The sequence below is a fragment of the Fukomys damarensis genome, unplaced genomic scaffold (assembly GCF_012274545.1).
Source record: "Fukomys damarensis isolate Sample0158 unplaced genomic scaffold, DMR_v1.0_HiC HiC_scaffold_17, whole genome shotgun sequence".
Lineage (NCBI taxonomy): Eukaryota > Metazoa > Chordata > Mammalia > Rodentia > Bathyergidae > Fukomys > Fukomys damarensis.
The window spans coordinates 2,573,303-2,592,045 of record NW_022900929.1 but is presented as its reverse complement, the minus strand read 5'-3'; the positions used below and the strand labels follow the sequence as shown (position 1 = coordinate 2,592,045).

The window sequence follows — 18,743 nt, the reverse complement described above, 5'->3', positions numbered from 1 at the left end:
CACCCCTTAGCCGGCTGCGCGGGCGCACGGGTCCGAATGGACTCCCGCACGGCTGGGATATCGCAGCGCCGGGTCCCGCTCAGCGCTCAGACCACTCGCGAACTTGACCATTCGGGGCGCTGGCCAGACCCTGCGCGGGGCAGTGTTTGTGTATGAAAAGTTTGCGTTGGGAGCTGGAGTTCTGCAGGCACCCCTCCCCCCCATCCCCTCCTCAATCTTTCCTGCGGCACTTCGGGCAAGATCCGGGTGAGGGACTCGCAAATCAATGGGACTGGCGGGAGGATGGGCAGAACCGGGGCTGGCTGGGCCTGACGTGGCAAGCAGGCTACCGGGGAAGGTGGGGCAGCCGGGTTGGAGGGAGAGGTCGTTCTGATGCTCACCTTGCCCTTTCAAGGACTGAGCTATAGGATGTCAGGTCAGTCCTGTTTTTAGAACTTTGTTTTCCTTTTCCTCAGTCCTAGTCCTGGATTGTGGGAGGTTGAGTCTCTGAGAGTTTTTATTTAGTTCATGGTGCTTTGAGAGAACTTTGTGAGTGCTTTCGTCAAATACGGGTTCTCTGAAAACTGGCGGGGGGTACCGCTAAGATCTCATGCAATTATTGCTTACACGTCACCAGTGAGTTGGCCCTGACCCTCCCTAGGAGTACCACATTTCTTGCAAGCATTGTTGGGAGGCAGTGAAATATACCTTTCTTAGGTAATAGCTGTGAAGTTCTACATTTCATTAACCCTAAAAACTTAAGAATGGTGTTTTTTTAAATTATTTCTTATAAAAATATACCTTTCTTAAATTTGGGTTTTTGTTTTATTTGTTTTCTTAAACTTGCTTTTGATGCTTTGGCCACAGTGAAATAACTTTTGATAAATTCAAGAACTTAATTTTATCCAGGTGTGATGGCATGCCTGTAATACCGGCACTGAGGAGATTGAGGTAGAAGGATGGCAGTGAGTTCAAGACCAGCCTGGACTAAATAACGAGACCCTATCTCAAAAAGATGGGAGTCCTAAAGGACTTCAGTGGCAGAGATTCCATTTAGCTGACTTATTTACAAAATTCTTCTCATCTAAAGTGACACCATGTCTTTGACTCTGCTGTTTGCAGGCCTCACCTGTCTCCCTGAAGCATAGCTGAGATCCAGGAAGTAAGCAAATCCAAAAAAGACCTTTGAGCGATCAAAATGGATTACAAAGTCCATATACTGAAACCAGTGTATCTGACTTGAAGGTGAACTTTCAATTTTTACAGAGTTCTGGGAGGCTCAAATGCATGATTTCCCCTGATAGTCACTTAATTGCAGTGATTCTGATAGTTAACATTTAAGCACTTGCTATGTACTAAGTAGCCAGCTAAGTGCTTTATATGGATTATGCCAGGCAGTCCATTTTAACCTTATGAAGCAGATGTTATTGTCCCTATTCTGAGAAGGAATGAACTGATTGTCAGGCAGGTGAGTAAAGTAGCAATAGAGCCAGGCATGAAGCAAAATCAGTAATTGACAATTAAAGATTTTAAATAAACGTCTGCTTTATTTTAAACTATTTTAGTTTGAATATTTGATGCCAGTAGTTTAAGTCCTTTTTTTTTCACTCAGATATTTTTTTATTTTTACTTATTTATTGTGGTACTTGGTGGATGAACCCAGGGCCTTCACAATGAGCTACATTGTCAGCCCTTTTGATTTTTATTTTGAGATAGGGTCAAGTCTTAGTGACTCCAATTTACGTTCCCTCTTAGCTTTCCAGAGTACTGAGGTTATAGGTGTGAATCACCATGCCCAGCTCGGATGTTACTTTTAATCTTTAAATTTACTCTGTGAGTCTCTTCCTTTTCTTTCTTAAATTGCTCAGAATCCCCTCTGGCTGGTAGTTAAATGTTACAGTATATTGTCTCTTAAACTTGTATCCACACTAAGAACTTTGGGAGAACTTGGTATACCTGGAGAAGTAGAATTCCAGGGGAACCTTGAGTAACAAGGATAAAGGGAAAGAATTTTGTTTTTTTGTTTTTGCTTTTGTTTCTGTTTTTAATATTCACTGTTTTCATTTGGAAACTCATTAAGGAAAATAATAAAGTACTTCGGTTAAAATGCTAAGAAAGGAAGATAAGGCAAGTTAAGTTTGTATTTCCCACGTATTCCTTAGACATTATTAAACTATTGTCATTCTCAGAATTAGGATGATTTTCATTCTGATATGGGAATTTTCCTGGCCTTTAAAAAATCAAAATCATAAAGATCATTTATTCAGAATTAAGTGCTAAATTTGACTGGCTGCTTTGTTTTTCCATACTAAGTTATAAAAGTTGTTTAGAGGCTTTTGAAAGAGTAAGAACTTGATAAGAGTTTCTCAAATGACTGGAATAGGAGACATGTACAGGTTGTGTTTCTCATCTTGAAAATAGTAGTATTAAGGTTCATTTCAGGATTTCAGCACCTGTGTTAAACATGGCTTCATCCTCGTACTTTCTACTTAAGGGTGAGGGGTGAGGGAGATTAATGAGGAAGCTGGAGATTGTTTTACTGGTAGTCTAATTCCAGAACAGCTGCCTTCATGGACCTGTATTAGAATGAAGCCCTGTGTTCTTATTTGAATCTTCATCCTCTTGTGGCTGTGTCTGCCATTGTCACTGCAGAGGGGTACCAAAAAAAGAAGTGTAAATGGCCCATATTACTGAGCTACGATTGCAGCTTTTTGTTGTTGTTTTGAGACAGGGTCTTGCTATGTAGTTCAGCCTAGCCTTAAACTCTGTAGCACAAGCAGCCCTTGAATTTGTGGCAATCCTTCCACCTCAGCCTCCTGAGTGGGATTACGGGTGTGCACCACCATGCCTAGCATTATTACAGTTTAATCCATAGTATCTTCAAATTGTCACTCTTGTTTTTTTTCCTAAGACAGTCTTGCTATGTAGTTTAGATTGGCCTTGATCTCACTATGTAGTGTAGGCTGACCTCAAATTTGCAGTAATCCTCCTGCCTTAGCATTTGGAGTTCTGGAATTACAAGTGTTTGACAGAACGCTCAGCTTGTCACTCTTGTCTTACAGCCCTGACCTGAGTAATTTTGGGACAACAAGCTGTGGTTTTTAGATGAAGGGCTTCCTGTGTATAGATTTTCTCGTAGGCTGATAACTGTTAAGGGTGTTGTATGTACTGAATATAAATGACTAGTGGGAGTCCTCTAGTATCAATGACTCCCATCTTCCCCTGGTCCCTCTCCTTCCTTCTAGTGTTGCTATGCAGGCTGTAAACTTTTCTCTCTCTCTTTTTTTTAGGGTCTTTTTTTTGAGACAGGGTCTCACTTTGTAGCCCATGCTGTCTCAGACTCACAGTGATCCTCCTGCCTCGGCCTCCTGAATGCTGGGATTACAGGCGTGCGCCACCATACCTGGTTTAGGCTGTAAACTTTTCAATCTACCAGGTGTGACAGGCGCAAACTGTCTCTGTTTCACATAATTGGATAGTTTGTATAGTACTTATAGAATCTTTTGTATCATGTTCCCAGACTCTCTAGCCTCTGTACATTTCAGTGCCAGTATCTTCCTTGCTCTTAAGCATTTATTTACCACCCACTGTGTGCATATCATTGAGACATAATTCGGAACAGCAGCTAGAAGCAATCAAGTTTTCTGTTCTCAAAAAAGCTGCAGTGGTAGAATGTGCACTTAGCATATACAAGGCCCTAGGTTTCATCCCCATCACTGAAGGACAAAAAAAAAGGAAAATTCATTTGAGATAGTGAGGCATGTATGAAAAGATAAAACTGTGCCTGGAGTGGTGGAACATGCCTATAATCCCAGCTACTCAGGAGCCTGAGGGAAGATCAGATCAAGGCCAGCCTGGGCAATTTAGTGAGACCCTGTCTCAAGTAAAAAAATAAAAACGGCTGGAGATGTAGTTCGATGTGAAGGCCTTGAGTTCAATCCAAGTACTCAAAAAAGGATAAAATCAGGGGTAGCAGATCATATGGATAATAAATCCTATAAATCCTGTGAGTATGAAATAGAAAGATCTCAGAGATGTTGCCTCTGACTTTCCAAAGAGTATATTAAGACTTCTGAAGCTAAAGCTAATAAACTGAGAACTAATCTGCAGCATATGTGACAGGTATAAAGTACCCTACAGAGGAAGACAATGTGATAGAAAGTTGTATAATAAAAGACCAGCTAAGCATGACAGAATGTCCAACTTCACTAGGAGTTTGTTTGTTTGTTTGGTACTGGGTATCAAACTCCAGACCTTGCCCTTTCGAGACAGTTGGCAGTACCACTGAGCTAAATCCCCCGCCCCTCACTAGGAGTTTGGAACTTGGATATCGAGACCAGCCTGGGCTACATAATGAGTTACAGGTCAGTCTCAACTGCATAGTGAGACCCTGTCTCAAAAAACCAAAAAATGGCCCTACATACCCTTTTTTGCCCATGTTCTAGGACAAAGTCAAACAGGTTTACAATCTGTGACGTAGGCAAGAATGTGGAAAAAAAGGCATTTCTATCTGACATTGATGGATATGTAAATTTATACAACCTTTCTAGGAGAAATTTGTCAATATTTATTTATTTATTTTGGTGCCGGGGATTGAACTCTGGTCTTTGCGCTTGCAAGGCAGGCCTCCAAATCCCTGAGCTAAATCCCCGGCTGTCAATACTTATTGAAATTTAAAATCTTCATGTCTTTTGTCCCAACAGTTCTAGGGAATTTGAATTACAGAATTGTTATATGTAAACACAATATATGAGTGTAGAGTGTTCACTGAATAAAATACTATCTATAGATACAGAGATGCTTATGCAAAACATAACAAAATTTATGAGTAACCCAAATGTTCATTAATGAAGTAGGTACACAAATTTTGGTATGTATGCACTATGGAACACTCTGAAGCCATTATAAAAAATGAGCCACAACTAGGCATATGAGTAGCAGGGAAAGATGAGTCTGAGGTATTAAGTTTTAAAAGTAAGTTGTAAAGCACAAGGTTGGCCCCACTTTAAGGGGTTAAAGATGTATGTAATATACACACAAACACATAGTAGAAAAATGGACTTTAGTTGGGCATGGTGGTACACACCTATAATTGCAGTATACTCTGGAAGGCTGAGACATGAGACTTTTTGTTTTGTTTTGTTTTTTTGGGGGGTGGGTGCTGGGGATTGAACTCAGGTCCTTGCACTTGCGAGGCAGGCAGTGGAACCACTGAGCTAAATCCCTGGCCCAACACATGAGAATCTTGATTTTTGAGCCCAGCCTGGGCAACTTAGTGAATTAGCAAGACCTTATCTTAAAATTTAAAAAGGACCAGGGATGTAGCTCAGTGTGAAGCCCTGGGTTCCATTCCCAGTGTTGGGGGAAAAATTAAAAAGGCTTAGGAAGATATGCTTAAAATGGAGTTGAAAAGGCTGCTGGGAAGGTCTTTTCACTTTTCATTCCATAATTTTTAGCCCACTTTAAATTTTTAAATAAAATAATTAGCATTAAAAATAATTAGCATGAATTTGAGAAATGAGAAAATGACAAAGCAGTATGTAGTAAGCTGGACTTTCTCAAGCATTCACACTGGCAGGTAGAGAATATAAAGCATTTGAACTTTTTTTTCTTTCCAGCAAAGTTTGTATAATTTGGCCGGGGATTTAGCTCAGCAGTTCTCCTGCCTGCCTTGCAAGGACCGGAGTTCGATCCCCGGTACCAAAAAAAAAAAAAAAGTTTATATAATTTGTCCTCATAGGAAAGATCTAGAAAGTGGCATAGGGCAGATATAATGGGTCCCAGCTTACTCCATACCTCATTGAGTGATTTTTGTACCCAGACCCTCTGTTTCCAAAGCCTCATTTTTTCTAAGTTGCTTTCTGTATTGGGAAAAGCACCTTATTACAAGGCAGTTCTTCAACCATTGTGCTGTGGTTCCCTGGAAAGGTAATGGGCTCAGGGTAGAACATCTAGACGTTTTGAGACTGTGGGTAGGAATAGCTGCTGCCCTGTGCTCTTTCCTGGTGGCCTCAATTGGCCTGTAGTGCTTGCTTGCATCCCTGCTATTACCAAGAGAAGAATAATTCTTGAAAGCTCACATTTGGTTGAGAAACCTGTTCTGTGAACCAAAAGGAATGTAAGTAATGCAACTCTTAACCTGTATCTTCAAGTGAATAGTAGTGGGTTTTTCTAAACTTTACTTGGCCCCATGAGAAAAGATACGAACAATGTTAATGATTTCCGTTTGGCAAGTGATACTCTTTAATACAGATATTTGGTGCATTTGGTATTGGAACATCAGTTTCTGAAATGTTTACAGTTAGTGTTCTGTGGGTGCTTATTACCTGATAACCTTAGTGTATTTTGGTCTAAAAAGAGAAAGGTAGTGGATGGGGATGTAGGTCAGTCGTAGAGCTTTTGCCTAGTATGTATGAGGCCTGGGTTTATTCTCTGACTCTTATCTAATCCAGGTTCCCCTCTGATCTTCAGCTGAAATCCCTGCCTTCTAGGGAAGACAGTAATTTTTGTAGTTTTAAGGGACAAGTTGCTACTTGCTAATCTGGATCCAAGCCAGGGAGAAGAACTAAGTGTAAGAACTAAGTAATCACCCTCACATGCCCAGTCTGCCAGTTCCTACAAGGGTTCTACACTGTGGTGCCTTCTTCCCATCCTTCCCTCTGCCCTGTGCTGACTCCAGGGCATCCTTTTGCTGCTTCTGAATTAGGGCAGGGCCAGAGCAACTGTCCATTTACAGGCACAGAGAGAGAGAGAGAGAGAGAGAGAGAGAGACACACACACACACACACACACACACACACACAGTAGGGCTAGGAGATTCTTTAGAAGTGTTGTCCCAGAATACCACACAATGAAAATTTACCCTGTGACATGAAGATAAAGTGAATTCCATATTCTTTTGTCCTTTTGTTCATTCATTCAGTGACTATTTTGTGGACCCTGCTGTGTGTCAGGCCCAGTGCCCAGCACAGGATGTAAGTCTGTAAGAGGAGCTAGGGCAGCAGCTGGCATGGAGAGTTCCCATTATGTGACTGCTGATGAATCTATAGCACCAAGAGAGGATGTGTCAGAGATGACCTAAGGCCACTACGGGATCGATCAAGGCAATATGTAAGGTCTTTTTTAATATAGGAATGCTGAAAATAAGGGCAAAAATCTGCCTGACTTCCAAAGCTGTACTAGAATATACCTTTTATGGTAAAATTTGCCCATCTGAATCCTCTTAAGTTCTTAAAATATCGGAAAGAACCATATAACAAATGAAGTGGAAATTTCTCTCTTAAGGCATCAACAAATATGTGAACTGTCTGTTCCTCTGCTCTCTTTCCCCATCTGGGTTCTCACTCCAGTTTTTAGCATCAGCTTCATTGTTTTTTCTTTGGAACATTGATTTCTGATAGAAAAAAAAAGGTCTCCATTACTGAGGAAAAGACTAAACAATGAAAATGTACTGCCTGAATCTCCTCCTTTGGCCCTTGAAATTGGTTTCTGCTGGTGGATTTAGAAGGATAGATTCAGCTGTTTCTTAATTTCTATTTAAGTGTTTGGTAAATAGGCTGGAACTGTAATTATTTATACTTAGAAAGTAACATTCTTACATCCAGGATCTAAGTTTCAGCCACCTTCAAAAATGATTATAAAATGCTATTGAAAAACAATCTTTTTCATGTTCCAGAGGAGTGTTGTGAATGACTTGGGTGTAGTGACTTTTCTGTTAAATTTTTACTTATTAAAATGGTAATTCCTAAATCAGGTTTGGTAGTACTCACTATAATCCCAGCACTCAGGAGGCTGAGACAGGAGGATCAGCATGAGTTTGAGGCAAGCTTGGGCTACACAGCAAGATCCTGTCTCAAAAATAAACAAATAAATAAAATTGTAATTGCTTGAAGTTTGCATTGTATATGAGAGTGGGTAGGTTGTGAAGTTCACACCTTTGTCACAGAAACACTGGGCCAAATGAAAATGTCAGAGAAGCCATGAGCATGCTCTGACCACCTAGTCTCCCCTAGCCATGTGTGGATGCTGCTCTGGAGGTGAGTTGGTAGATGGAGGTATGTCAAGGTCAAATGGCTGATTTTGAAAATCAGCTGTAGTTGGGAGTTTCCTACCCTTGTATTGCCATGGCCTCCAGGAACATTTTAATACAAATAGGAAGTTGGTTGTGTAATGAATCTGAGAGATGGAGTTTTTAAAATTCTTAATATATCTGAGTAAGTGCTGTTCTCAGCAAAGTGGTCACCTTGGGAGGTCATGCCCTTATTCCACGGGAAGGGGAGTTCTTTCTCAGATTCTTACCTAAAGCAGTGTTTGTCCCTCACTTGATTCCTCACCCCCTAACCAGAGTACATCCCAACTCCATCCTCAAAAGATTTTTCACCATGGAGATACTGTTTTAAAATGGAAACACCTGAAGGTAAAGACAAGTTATAGCACTGAACACCACAACTATTTAAAAAAAAATGTATTCCTACCCAAGTTGACCTAGTTGAGAAATATAATGTCCAGTTAAAGAGTACACATCCTGATATGTTAGTGGTGCCTTAAGGAAGTCATTTTCCTGAAGTCCCCCATCATAGACAAAAATTGGCAGAGCCTCCCAAAAGGACCACATTCAGTAATATTAAAGGGAAGAAAAAACTGCTCTTGTTTACTTACATTGACCCCAGTCTTTGACCCCATGTGTGTACTTTGCCCATCTGCATATCCTGCAGTGTGCTCTCAGGAGTTGGAATGCTCTCTGGGACTTTTCTAACACTTTGCTTTTCTTTCTTTAGGTATTTCTGGGAAAAGTCAGCTTCTCTTTGCACTGGTCTTCACAACTCGTTACCTGGATCTTTTTACTTCATTTATTTCATTATATAATACATCTATGAAGGTATGGTATGGCATCCAATAGAATATATTTTATCTATGATGCACAGATCTGTGGAAACTTAGTTTATGTCAGCTTTGTGTTTTTTAATTAAAAATCTCTAATGATAGTACCTAAATGTGCCGTTCTTACAAACTTTTAGACCACCTTGTATGTGTGACTAGGAACAGTATCATTAGGCACACTTTTTCTGCTTCAAACAGTAACTATTTAATTAAAGTAGTCTGAACTTAGAGGTTTTTAAGTTAAATTTTAAGTATGATTGCTTCAAACAGTAACTATTTAATTAAAGTAGTCTGAACTTAGAGGTTTTTAAGTTAAATTTCTTAAGTATGATGACTCTCTTGAAGCTCTTGATAACCGTATAAAAGAGGGATAGCTATTAGATTTCCAAGTGGTGGGAAATTACAGACTTCCCAGAGAAATCCAGTAAGTCAGTCCATAATGAGAAATTAGGGCCGGGACTTCTGGCTGCAATTTCTTACTTTCTGTGTGAGGCACTGAATGTAGGCTTCTTTCTTTTTTTTCCACTTCATTTTTCTTAAACTTCTGCCGTGTGTGTCATCATAATAATATATTTTAACTTGTCCTAAGCATTGATATCCATGCTACCTTTGTTGTCTGTATTTCTCCTGACATTAAAGCAAATGCCTATTAAAATACAAAAATGTTTATATAGTAGCTACCTTTTGTACACCACCAGGGGTACATGCTTCACACTTTGGGAGGCACTGGACCAAGTGAGCTTCCGTCCCTTCCCATAGTTGTTAAACTCATATGAACTTCTGCAGAGCTGGGCACTACAGAATATGGGGCAGAAAACAAGCAAAGTCTCAGTCAGGGTGGGGAGTGGACAAATTATCACAGCACTATATGAAGAACTGTAAGTTGAGCTAGGTGCTGTGGGCGAAAGAGTCTCAGGATATGCAATAGGAGTCTGACTTTTTCACTCTACACATTCTAAGGACCTGGTGCCAGGCTTAGGTACTTGGTTATGGGAAGTAACATTTAAACTAAAGCCTATTGGTGTGGTATTTAAACAGTTGTCCCTCTCCTCCCTCAACACTGCATTCAAAAGCACTGTCAAAACACAGATTAAAGTAGAGGAAGCAATATTTGAGTCTGTGGTCTTTACTCAAAAGCAAACTTGATTACCTACAATCATTCCATTCTTTAATACTTAATGATGGGACCTAGTAATCAGGAACTGATTAGCTGTATTAAAATGGCTAGGTGCAATGTCTGCTGTCTAGGCAAGTTAAACTCCAGGCATTTGAGGTATGCAAGCTAGAATTCCCTTCCTTCTGTCCTGTCAGGAATCCCAGCTCTTGGAGTTTGTCTTCTTGCTTGCTTGGATGTAGTTTTTAAGTGTCGTGTCCTGAAGGTTAGCAGAGTGAGAGCCAAGTTATATATGCCTACTTCTTTTTGTTTTTACTGCCAAGTGCTATGGGGAGATGAGCAGCTGTCCTTCCCCAGCCTTAGTAGACTGAACCCCGCTAGATATAGGCTGGGCCTAGAGAGAAGCCCTCTAGCTGCCATAAGCTTCAGCTGGTCCCAGCGGGGTATAGTGCTGATATACATATATGTGTTCTTCGATTATGCATGTGTGATTATAACCAACAGTTTTAATACCATGTTAACTGTTTATTTGCAGATATAACTGCATAATGAAATGCCAGGTACTATTTAGTGTCTTTGTGGGTTTTTTAGAACACATGAGGGTTTGATGATTGCTCTCATTTTCCACTGAAGTTGTTTGCCCCAAGTATTTTCCTAATTAAGTCTCTCAAGTTGTATTTCCTAAGGAGAAATATTATCAGGCTGTGTGGTCCCTAGCCCAGTTGTCTCTTCATGATTGAAATCTGCTATTTGATTCTTAAGACTAAATTTTTGCAATTTAACAATTGATATAATTTCACAATCTCAGGGTTTTCTTGGGGTCAGGTAATGAGATCATGTTTGATCTTTGGGGTGGGGGTTGGTTTTTTGAGACAAGGACCTCACCGTGTAGTTCAGGCTGCCCTTGAACTCTGTGTAACCCAGGCTGGCCTTGAACTCCTAGCAATCCTTCTGACTCAGCCTCCTGAGTGCTGGGATTATAGGGGTACACCACCACACCCAGCTTGACCTTTTGAAGATGAAAGAACACAAACCTTAATTATGAACCCTTGAGTGGCTGTACTGCTGTGTATTCCAAATTGCTCCCTTGCGGGGAGCAAGAGTTTACAAATTATTGCTAACTTTAGGCTTTGCTTTGGTTATGTTACGAGATAAAATTTCATAACAACAATCTGAATGCTCAGTGTTAAACTAATACAATTTAAGTAAAAACAATCATGTAGATTTTAACATGAATTACATTGTTTATTTTACCTACATAAATATGCCATCATGCTAGAAGTCCATTGGGTTTGAATTGCAATGAATATATGTTCTTTTCTTTTCTTTTCTTTTTTTTCTTAAACTAGCATACAATAGTTTAAAATGAGATTAAAAGTATATTTCTTTGGCAGTTTCCTACAAAGTTAAAATCAACATTTAGGGTGGGGATTTAGCTCAGTGGTTCCGCCACCCGCCTTGCAAGTGCAAGGTCACAAGTTCCATCCCCAGTACCAAAAAATAAAATCAACACTTGACCCAGTAAACCCACTCCTACGTGTAAACCCAAGAAAAATGACAACTTAAATTTATATAAAAGTTTATGAACAGCTTTATCCACCATCCCCACAAACTGGGGACAATCCACCAGGCCTCTATCTGGAGTGCAAGTAAATAAACTGTGGTTCAGTTCAATGAAAACGGACCAAGTATTAATGCATATTCTATGGGTTGTCCCTCAAATACATTATGCTGACTGAAAGGCAGAAGTAACATGCTGTATGCCTTCATTTATGTGACATTCTAGAAAGAGCAAAATGGGCCAGAACACACCAGTGATGATCAGAGGTGAAGGCTGGGGAGGCTTGGCTACCAAGAAGCAGTGTAGTAGAATTTTAGGTGTGTTGGAGCTACTCTGTGTCCTAACTGTGTTGGTGGTTACATGACATAGAACCATAATACCAAAGTGAATTCTACTGTGCTTAAACTTAAAAAAAAAAAAAAAAAGAAGGATATATAGGTGATATAGAAAACAGGGAGTTGAAACAATTGCAATACTCTGACAACCTGATATTTTTCTTTTGTTTTCAGCTTATCTACATTGCCTGCTCCTATGCCACAGTGTATCTGATCTACATGAAATTTAAGGCAACCTATGATGGAAATCATGATACCTTCCGAGTAGAGTTTCTGGTGGTCCCTGTGGGAGGCCTCTCATTTCTAGTCAATCACGATTTCTCTCCTCTTGAGGTTAGTTAAGAGGCTATTTAGTGGTCATGTTTGGTCCCCTAGGTTAAGAGACCTTTTTGCAGATAATGTAGATTTTTGTGGGGTTTTTTGTTTTTGTTTTCCAGTTTGGCAAACTTCTGATACAACATGCACTATTTGGTGTAAATAAATCATAGATAGGAACTATAGATAGCACTCAAGTATTAGGGTGTCTGCTGACAGCTTTATCCTGATGCCCCTTGAGAACATAGAGTCAAAATAGTATTTCATTATCTTAACTTCTGTGCACCAAACCCAGAGCCCTCCCTGGTGTGGTGTTTGAAGAACATGGTCCTCCTCCCTGTTCTAGCCAATCTTTGCTTCCTCTCTGTGTATAGCTGCTGCACATTGATACTGTGTCTGCACATTTTCTAAGCAGCATTGCTATACTTCTCACCCTTTAGAACAGTGGTTTGTAGTGTCCCTGGCATCATACATCATAAGTGGCTTTTTTTATCCCTGGTAAAGAGGTGCTGCTTAGCTTATGGGGTTATTAAGTTACTGCATTATTCTTGGTTGTCTGTAAGAAGTGCCTCACTATTTCCAAGTCAGTCCTAAGGATGAATAACGTGCCATGCTGGGCAGAGTTTGCCTAATTACAGCTCTGATTTCTGACCCCTTTGTGTTGTTGTTGTTCTTTTGGGTTTTTGGGGTACCGGGAATTGAACTCGGGACCTTGCGCTTCCCAGGCAGGTGTGGCGACAATGAGCCACATCTCCAGCCCCTCTGACCCCAGAAGCCTAAAGAATAAGAAAAATGCAGATGATTTTTTGACTTAGGATGAAGTTACATCTTGATAAATTCCTTGTAAGTTGAAAATATTGTAAGTTTAAAAAGTGTTTAACGCACCTAATCTACCAAATATCCCAGTTTAGCAACACAGTAATTGTGGAATATTGTTTGTTTGCCTCAGGATGGCCTGGCTGACTAGGCTCTGGGGGTTGCTGCTCTGCCCAGCATCTCAAGAGTAGTGTAGTGCATGTCACTTGCCTAGGAAAAGATCACAATTGGAAGTTTGGAGGCTACCAATGTAGATCAGTGGTATAGGGCTTGTGTAGCATGCGTAAGGCCCCAGATTCAATCCCTGGTACTGCCTGATAGACAGGATGGATGAATGATTTCTACTGAATGTGCACTGCTTTTGCACCATGGTAAAGTGAAAAATCTTAAGTCTGAACCATCATAAGTCAAAGACCCAGGTGTAGTGGGAAAAAAAATTGTTTTTGTTTTTTTGGTACCAGGAATCAAACTCGGGATCTTGTGCTTGCCAGGCAGGCGTTGGAACCACTGAGCTAATCCCTATCCTTGTAGTGAAAAATTTAGCCTAGGAATATATCAGGACAATCAGCAGTGAGGACGTGGAAGGAACTTAGTTATAAGTATCATTAATTCTGGCAGAAAAGCAGGGTTGATTCAAGGCTATAGATTCAAAGTGGGATAAGCTTGTCCAGGAGGAACATCACATATTGGATATTGACAGAAAATCATACTGGTCATGTTTGGTATATACCTATAATTCCAGCTACTCAAGAGCCTGAGGCAGGAAGAGATAGCAAGTATGTTTTGTTTTTGTTTTATTTTTGAGTCAAAGTCTTGCTATATAGTTCAGGCTATCTTGAACTTTCTAAGTAGCACAGGCTGGCCTCAAACTTGGAGCCATTCTTCTGCCTCAGCCTCCTGAGTGCTGCAATTACAGGTGTGTGCCACTACGCTTGCCTAATTTGAGCACAGCCCAGCAACTTAACGAGGCCCTGTCTCAAAACAAAAAGGGGTTGGGAATGTAGCTCAGTGCAATCCCAAGCACCTCAAAAAATAAATTAATTAAAAGGGCTGGGGATATAGCTCAGTACTCCCTGGGCTTAGTTGCCAGTAAATGGAATGAAAGAGAGAAGGAAAAGGAAAACTATATGGGGGAAAAAAAGTGTTAGACGAGGTAATGCAAATACTTCCACACCTGTTAACGCTGTTTGCAGTGAAGTGAGTATATTTCTCTCGAACTCACAGTGGGCACTGGATCCTGATGAGAGTATGCCATTTCTCTTCCAGATTTTATGGACCTTCTCTATCTACCTTGAGTCAGTGGCCATCCTTCCACAGCTCTTCATGATCAGCAAGACTGGGGAGGCTGAGACCATCACAACCCACTACCTGTTCTTCTTGGGTCTCTACCGTGCTTTGTATCTTGTCAATTGGATCTGGCGCTTCTACTTCGAGGGCTTCTTCGACCTCATTGCTGTGGTGGCCGGCGTGGTCCAGACCATCCTGTACTGCGACTTCTTCTACTTGTATATTACAAAAGGTACATCAGGGCCAGCCTGCCTGGTTCCTATAGTCATGGGCTCTGTGAGGAGCCAGCTTGCCCAGCTCCTGAGCCCAACACCCTTCTTGCTTGACATGGTCCCTCAGAACAGAACTGGCTTTAGAAAAATAACTTTATGGTTGTCAAATAAAATTCCGTATCAGGATTTTCAGTCTTTTTTCATATAAAGACTTTTTATTTTTCTAAAATTGTACATTTCATTGTATAGGTTTAATCAGATCTAGTTATTTCAGTGAGTCATCTGAGATCCTATCACTCAGAGATAACCACTGTTCATGTATCAGTAAACACAATACCAGATATCTCTATGTGAATACAGGTACATGATTTAAACTATACATGCTTTTCTATAATCTCAGTTTTTCATGTAAGTAAATAGAAATTAGCTGAACCTTGGTGGCACATGCCTGTAATCTCAGCACTCTGGGAGACTGAAGCAGGCAGATTGCAAGTTGAGTCCCAGCCTAGGCAACTTAGCAATTTAGCAAGACACTGTTCAAAATAAAAAATAAAAAAAAGGGTTAGTTATGTAACTCAGTAGGAAGGCCCTAGGTTCAATCCTCTGTGTGTGTGTGTGTGTGTGTGTGTGTGTGTGTGTGTTAAAAGCCATAGGGTCTTTTTTTTTTTGGTACCGGGGATTGAACTCGCGAACCGCTGAGCTAAATCCCCGGCCCCATAGGGTCATTTATTATGTATTGTGCATACTATCATTTGTTTATCCAGCTGTTTGTAGGTATTCAGGCTTATTGAATTGGTGCGATAAAAATCCAGTGCTTACCTGGCATGATGGCACACGGCTGTGGTACAAGGATCACTGCCTAGTTTGAGACCAGCCTGAACAACATAGCAAGACCCTGTCTCAAAAAACTAAAAACATAAGTAAAATTCAGTGTTTAAATCAACATCCATATGTGTGTGTTTCTATATGTTTATATTTGTATAAATATTGACATCTGGACTTTACAAATATCCAATGAAAACTAGTCCTTGCTAAGAAAAAGTGCAAATATGTACCGTCCAAACAAATTCATGTGTACAAGTATAGAGAATTCAGAAGTGCCTGAAGGCTAACTAAAGAGCCCAGGTTACAAAGGTCTGGTGTGCAGTTATATTCCTAATGCTGGATTTGCTTGGTGAAGGGTAAATATATCTTGTATGTTTTTTAATATCCAAGATATTCCTCCATAAGTCATATTTAATACATATTGGTTAGGGAGAAATTACAACTGAAGGTGCTTTGAAATTGGTGGTGTTTTTAATTTTTTTATTTTTCTTTTTGGTGGTGCTGGGGATTGAACCTACGGCCTTTGCACTGAGCTACATCATTAACCCTTTTATGTTTTTGAGACAGGCTCTCACTAATTTGCCCAGACTAAACATAAAATTGTGATCCACTTGCCTTAGCCTCTCAGGCAGTGATGGGATTACAGGTATCACCATACCCAGTATCAGATTTGTAGTTTTTAAATGCAATGACTTACTCATACTAAGTATAATCTTGGGTATGGTGGAGTTCTGCGAATAGAGAGAATGAAGCTGTATGCTTGTTTATATTAGTAATCTTTTGTTTCTTTTCTTCTCTTTAAAATTCTAGTGCTCAAGGGAAAGAAGCTCAGTTTGCCAGCGTAAGTGCCAAAGACCATCAGTAGCCTCTGTCCTTCAGGGTGCTTGGACAGAATTCTTACCACAGCAAAGGCGTGAGATGCTTGATGCGGGAAATCAGAAACTTAACTCTTTTGTTGCAGATCGTCATCAGTGGCTCTATAAGAACACAAGAGGAAAAGAACCACAAGGTTTCTGTTTAATGCATCTTGCCTTATCTTTTTTTATTACTATGTACAAAGATTTTTTTACACAAAGAAACTTAATGCTGTATTAATAAATTCAGTGTGTAGCTTAATTGGATAGTTTCAAAAGTGACAATTTTGTGAGGAATAAGTGCAAGCTTTTATTTTAAAAATTCTTTGAAATTGTTGATTGGTTGTGTCTGCAATGAAATATTGTACTCTTTGACAGTTGGTAGATTATATATTCTAACGTCTATCAAACTTGCATTCCACTATATTTATTTTTTGCCAAAATATGAGTTAATATTTGTTTGAAATCTGAGACACTATGTTCAGTGTTTTTATCTATCCAAATTCCCACCTGCCGTGGAAATCCTTGGACCTCACAACACTACATTTAAGGTTAGTGAAGATGACTTGTAAATCTTATGGTTTTCATTACCAAAATTTTAAGGTTCTGAGTGTAGATGGGGTGTCAGCTAAGTCACCCAAGGTGCCTGCCCTCTTTCCCCTGCTGAGAAGGGTCAACTTGAGACTCCCAAGGATGCTGAAGAATTCCTGGGCAGGAGTTTTGGGTTGCTTGCCATGTGAGTGTTTGATAGGAGGGACTGTAATGATTATTTTGGATAGAAGATCACTCCTCTGAGGAATGGAACACATAATTATCTGTGACTTTCATTTGCAATTTCAAAAGATGAACTATAACCATGTCCATGCTTAGATTCACACAGTTTTCTCTATCACTTTTGGTTGGTAAAATGATTTACAATTTTTTTAATTGGCAGCATCAATTACCATTCCTTATATTCTTTTTTTTTTACTGAGTTCTTGCATGATTTATCTTGTGTTACCATCCTAAATAAACATTTTATTAAATGGAATAAATTGTCTTTTTTTTAAATTAGGCTTCTGAACATCCTATGTTGGGATAATTTTTGTTTTGTTTTTCATTTGGCAACAAAAGCTCTATAGGGCTGCAGACATTTAAAGTCCACTTAATCTAAAACTTTGTTGTATGGAAATTAACTAGTTTTCCTTCTGATTTTGCCATTATATTGATTTGCTACATTTTTTGACTTATGCAAAAGTATATGACTTTGTTTTTATTTAGTTCAGTGCAAACATGAAAGTATTTAATACTAACAATGCTTACTAGGAGGATGTAGTATTTGTTTCATTTTCTCCATTAAAATGTCTTGTGGAGGAAGGGAGCTGGATAAGCTACATTTTTATTTAGTGTGGTTCTTAAGTTGGCATTACAGCTACGAAATTTAACCTGTTATTGCCCTCATTTTATTTTTCTCCTCTTGCTTCATGTTTTTGCTTTGTGTATCAGAATACTTTTCAGTCAGCATACTAGGCTTAGCTTAGTTTCTTTGGCTTGTTTTCATCCTCCTTGGATAATACTGGGAGTGTGGAGGAAGGATGGGGAAATCAGTTGCAGTAACTCAAGTAGAAAAGTACAGCAGGTTGCCTGCTGCCCAGACTCGGGGTGTGGGGAGGGCTCATACCTGCCTTTCCTCATGTAAATCAGACACAAGCTGGGGTCCCTCACTGCAGAGCACAATGCACAGAACAAGATCTGGAACCTCAGCATGTCAGAGCCTTCTGTAGTCATTCTATTCGAGTAAGAATAAAATTGGCCAAGATGTTAATCACCATTTTGTGGTCAGCTAGGATGACATGTTGCTAAGAATTCCTGACTTGGAGTTGGGACTGGGCAGTGTCCTCGGCATAAAAGGCCTTGCCTTGTGTGACACATCTTATGAAGCACTGTTTCATGGTTATTTTCACTTCCTAAATAAAGGTTATCAGGTAATCAATATTTTCATTAAGGTGTTTTTGTGTGTCTAAGTTTGTGTGTGTGCATCTTGTATGGTGCTGGACATTGAAGCCAAGGTCTTGTGTATGCTAGGCATGTATCTGTACAGTGTACCCCAAGCCTCTGTATGAATTTCTAAAACTATAATTATTAAAGCTGGGCACTGTAGGAGGCTGATACAGGAGGATCATTAACTTTGAGCACAGCCTGTGCAACTCCGCAATTTAGTGATAACCCTGTTGCAAGAAAAAGGCTGGGTCTATAGCTCAGTGAGATGGTCCAGGGTTCAAACCCAATATCAAAAAAAAAAAAAAAAAAAGTAATAGAAATAAAGCAAAGTCCACGAATCTGCCCTGCAACAACTGAAAGCTGCTGGCCCTTTGCTGCTTACAGACACTGATCCATTCCTATCCGGTTTAGTCATGGTATGTGAATCAAGTTTCCTGCTGCCTCACTAGTCAAGAGGAATAGACAGAAAAAGTTGTTTTTTGGTACTGGGGATTGAACTCAGGACCCTGCACTAAATCTCTGGCCCGAGAAAAACTTTTGATAGAAATCAGAGTGCTCTATGATAGGAACCTGAAGAAAAGTGTA

At 39.9% G+C, this 18,743-nt stretch overlaps 1 protein-coding gene across 3 annotated transcripts; it reads left to right on the top strand.

Moving 5' to 3' along the window:
• The first annotated feature begins 137 nt into the window (after window positions 1-137).
• Window positions 138-18,163, top strand: Kdelr2 (KDEL endoplasmic reticulum protein retention receptor 2). 3 transcript variants are annotated; one of them, XM_010642766.3, is made up of 5 exons: window positions 138-246; window positions 8,757-8,857; window positions 12,044-12,202; window positions 14,267-14,519; window positions 16,135-18,163. In XM_010642766.3, exons 1-5 carry the CDS (start codon window positions 153-155, stop codon window positions 16,167-16,169), a joined length of 642 nt encoding a protein of 213 aa, XP_010641068.1. In that variant the 5' UTR covers window positions 138-152; the 3' UTR covers window positions 16,170-18,163. The 3 variants fall into 3 exon arrangements, with proteins under 3 accessions (XP_010641068.1, XP_010641069.1, XP_019066017.1); XM_010642767.3 differs by lacking the exon at window positions 138-246 and adding an exon at window positions 394-415; XM_019210472.2 differs by lacking the exon at window positions 138-246 and adding an exon at window positions 7,979-8,015.
• Window positions 18,164-18,743: the final 580 nt, after the last annotated feature.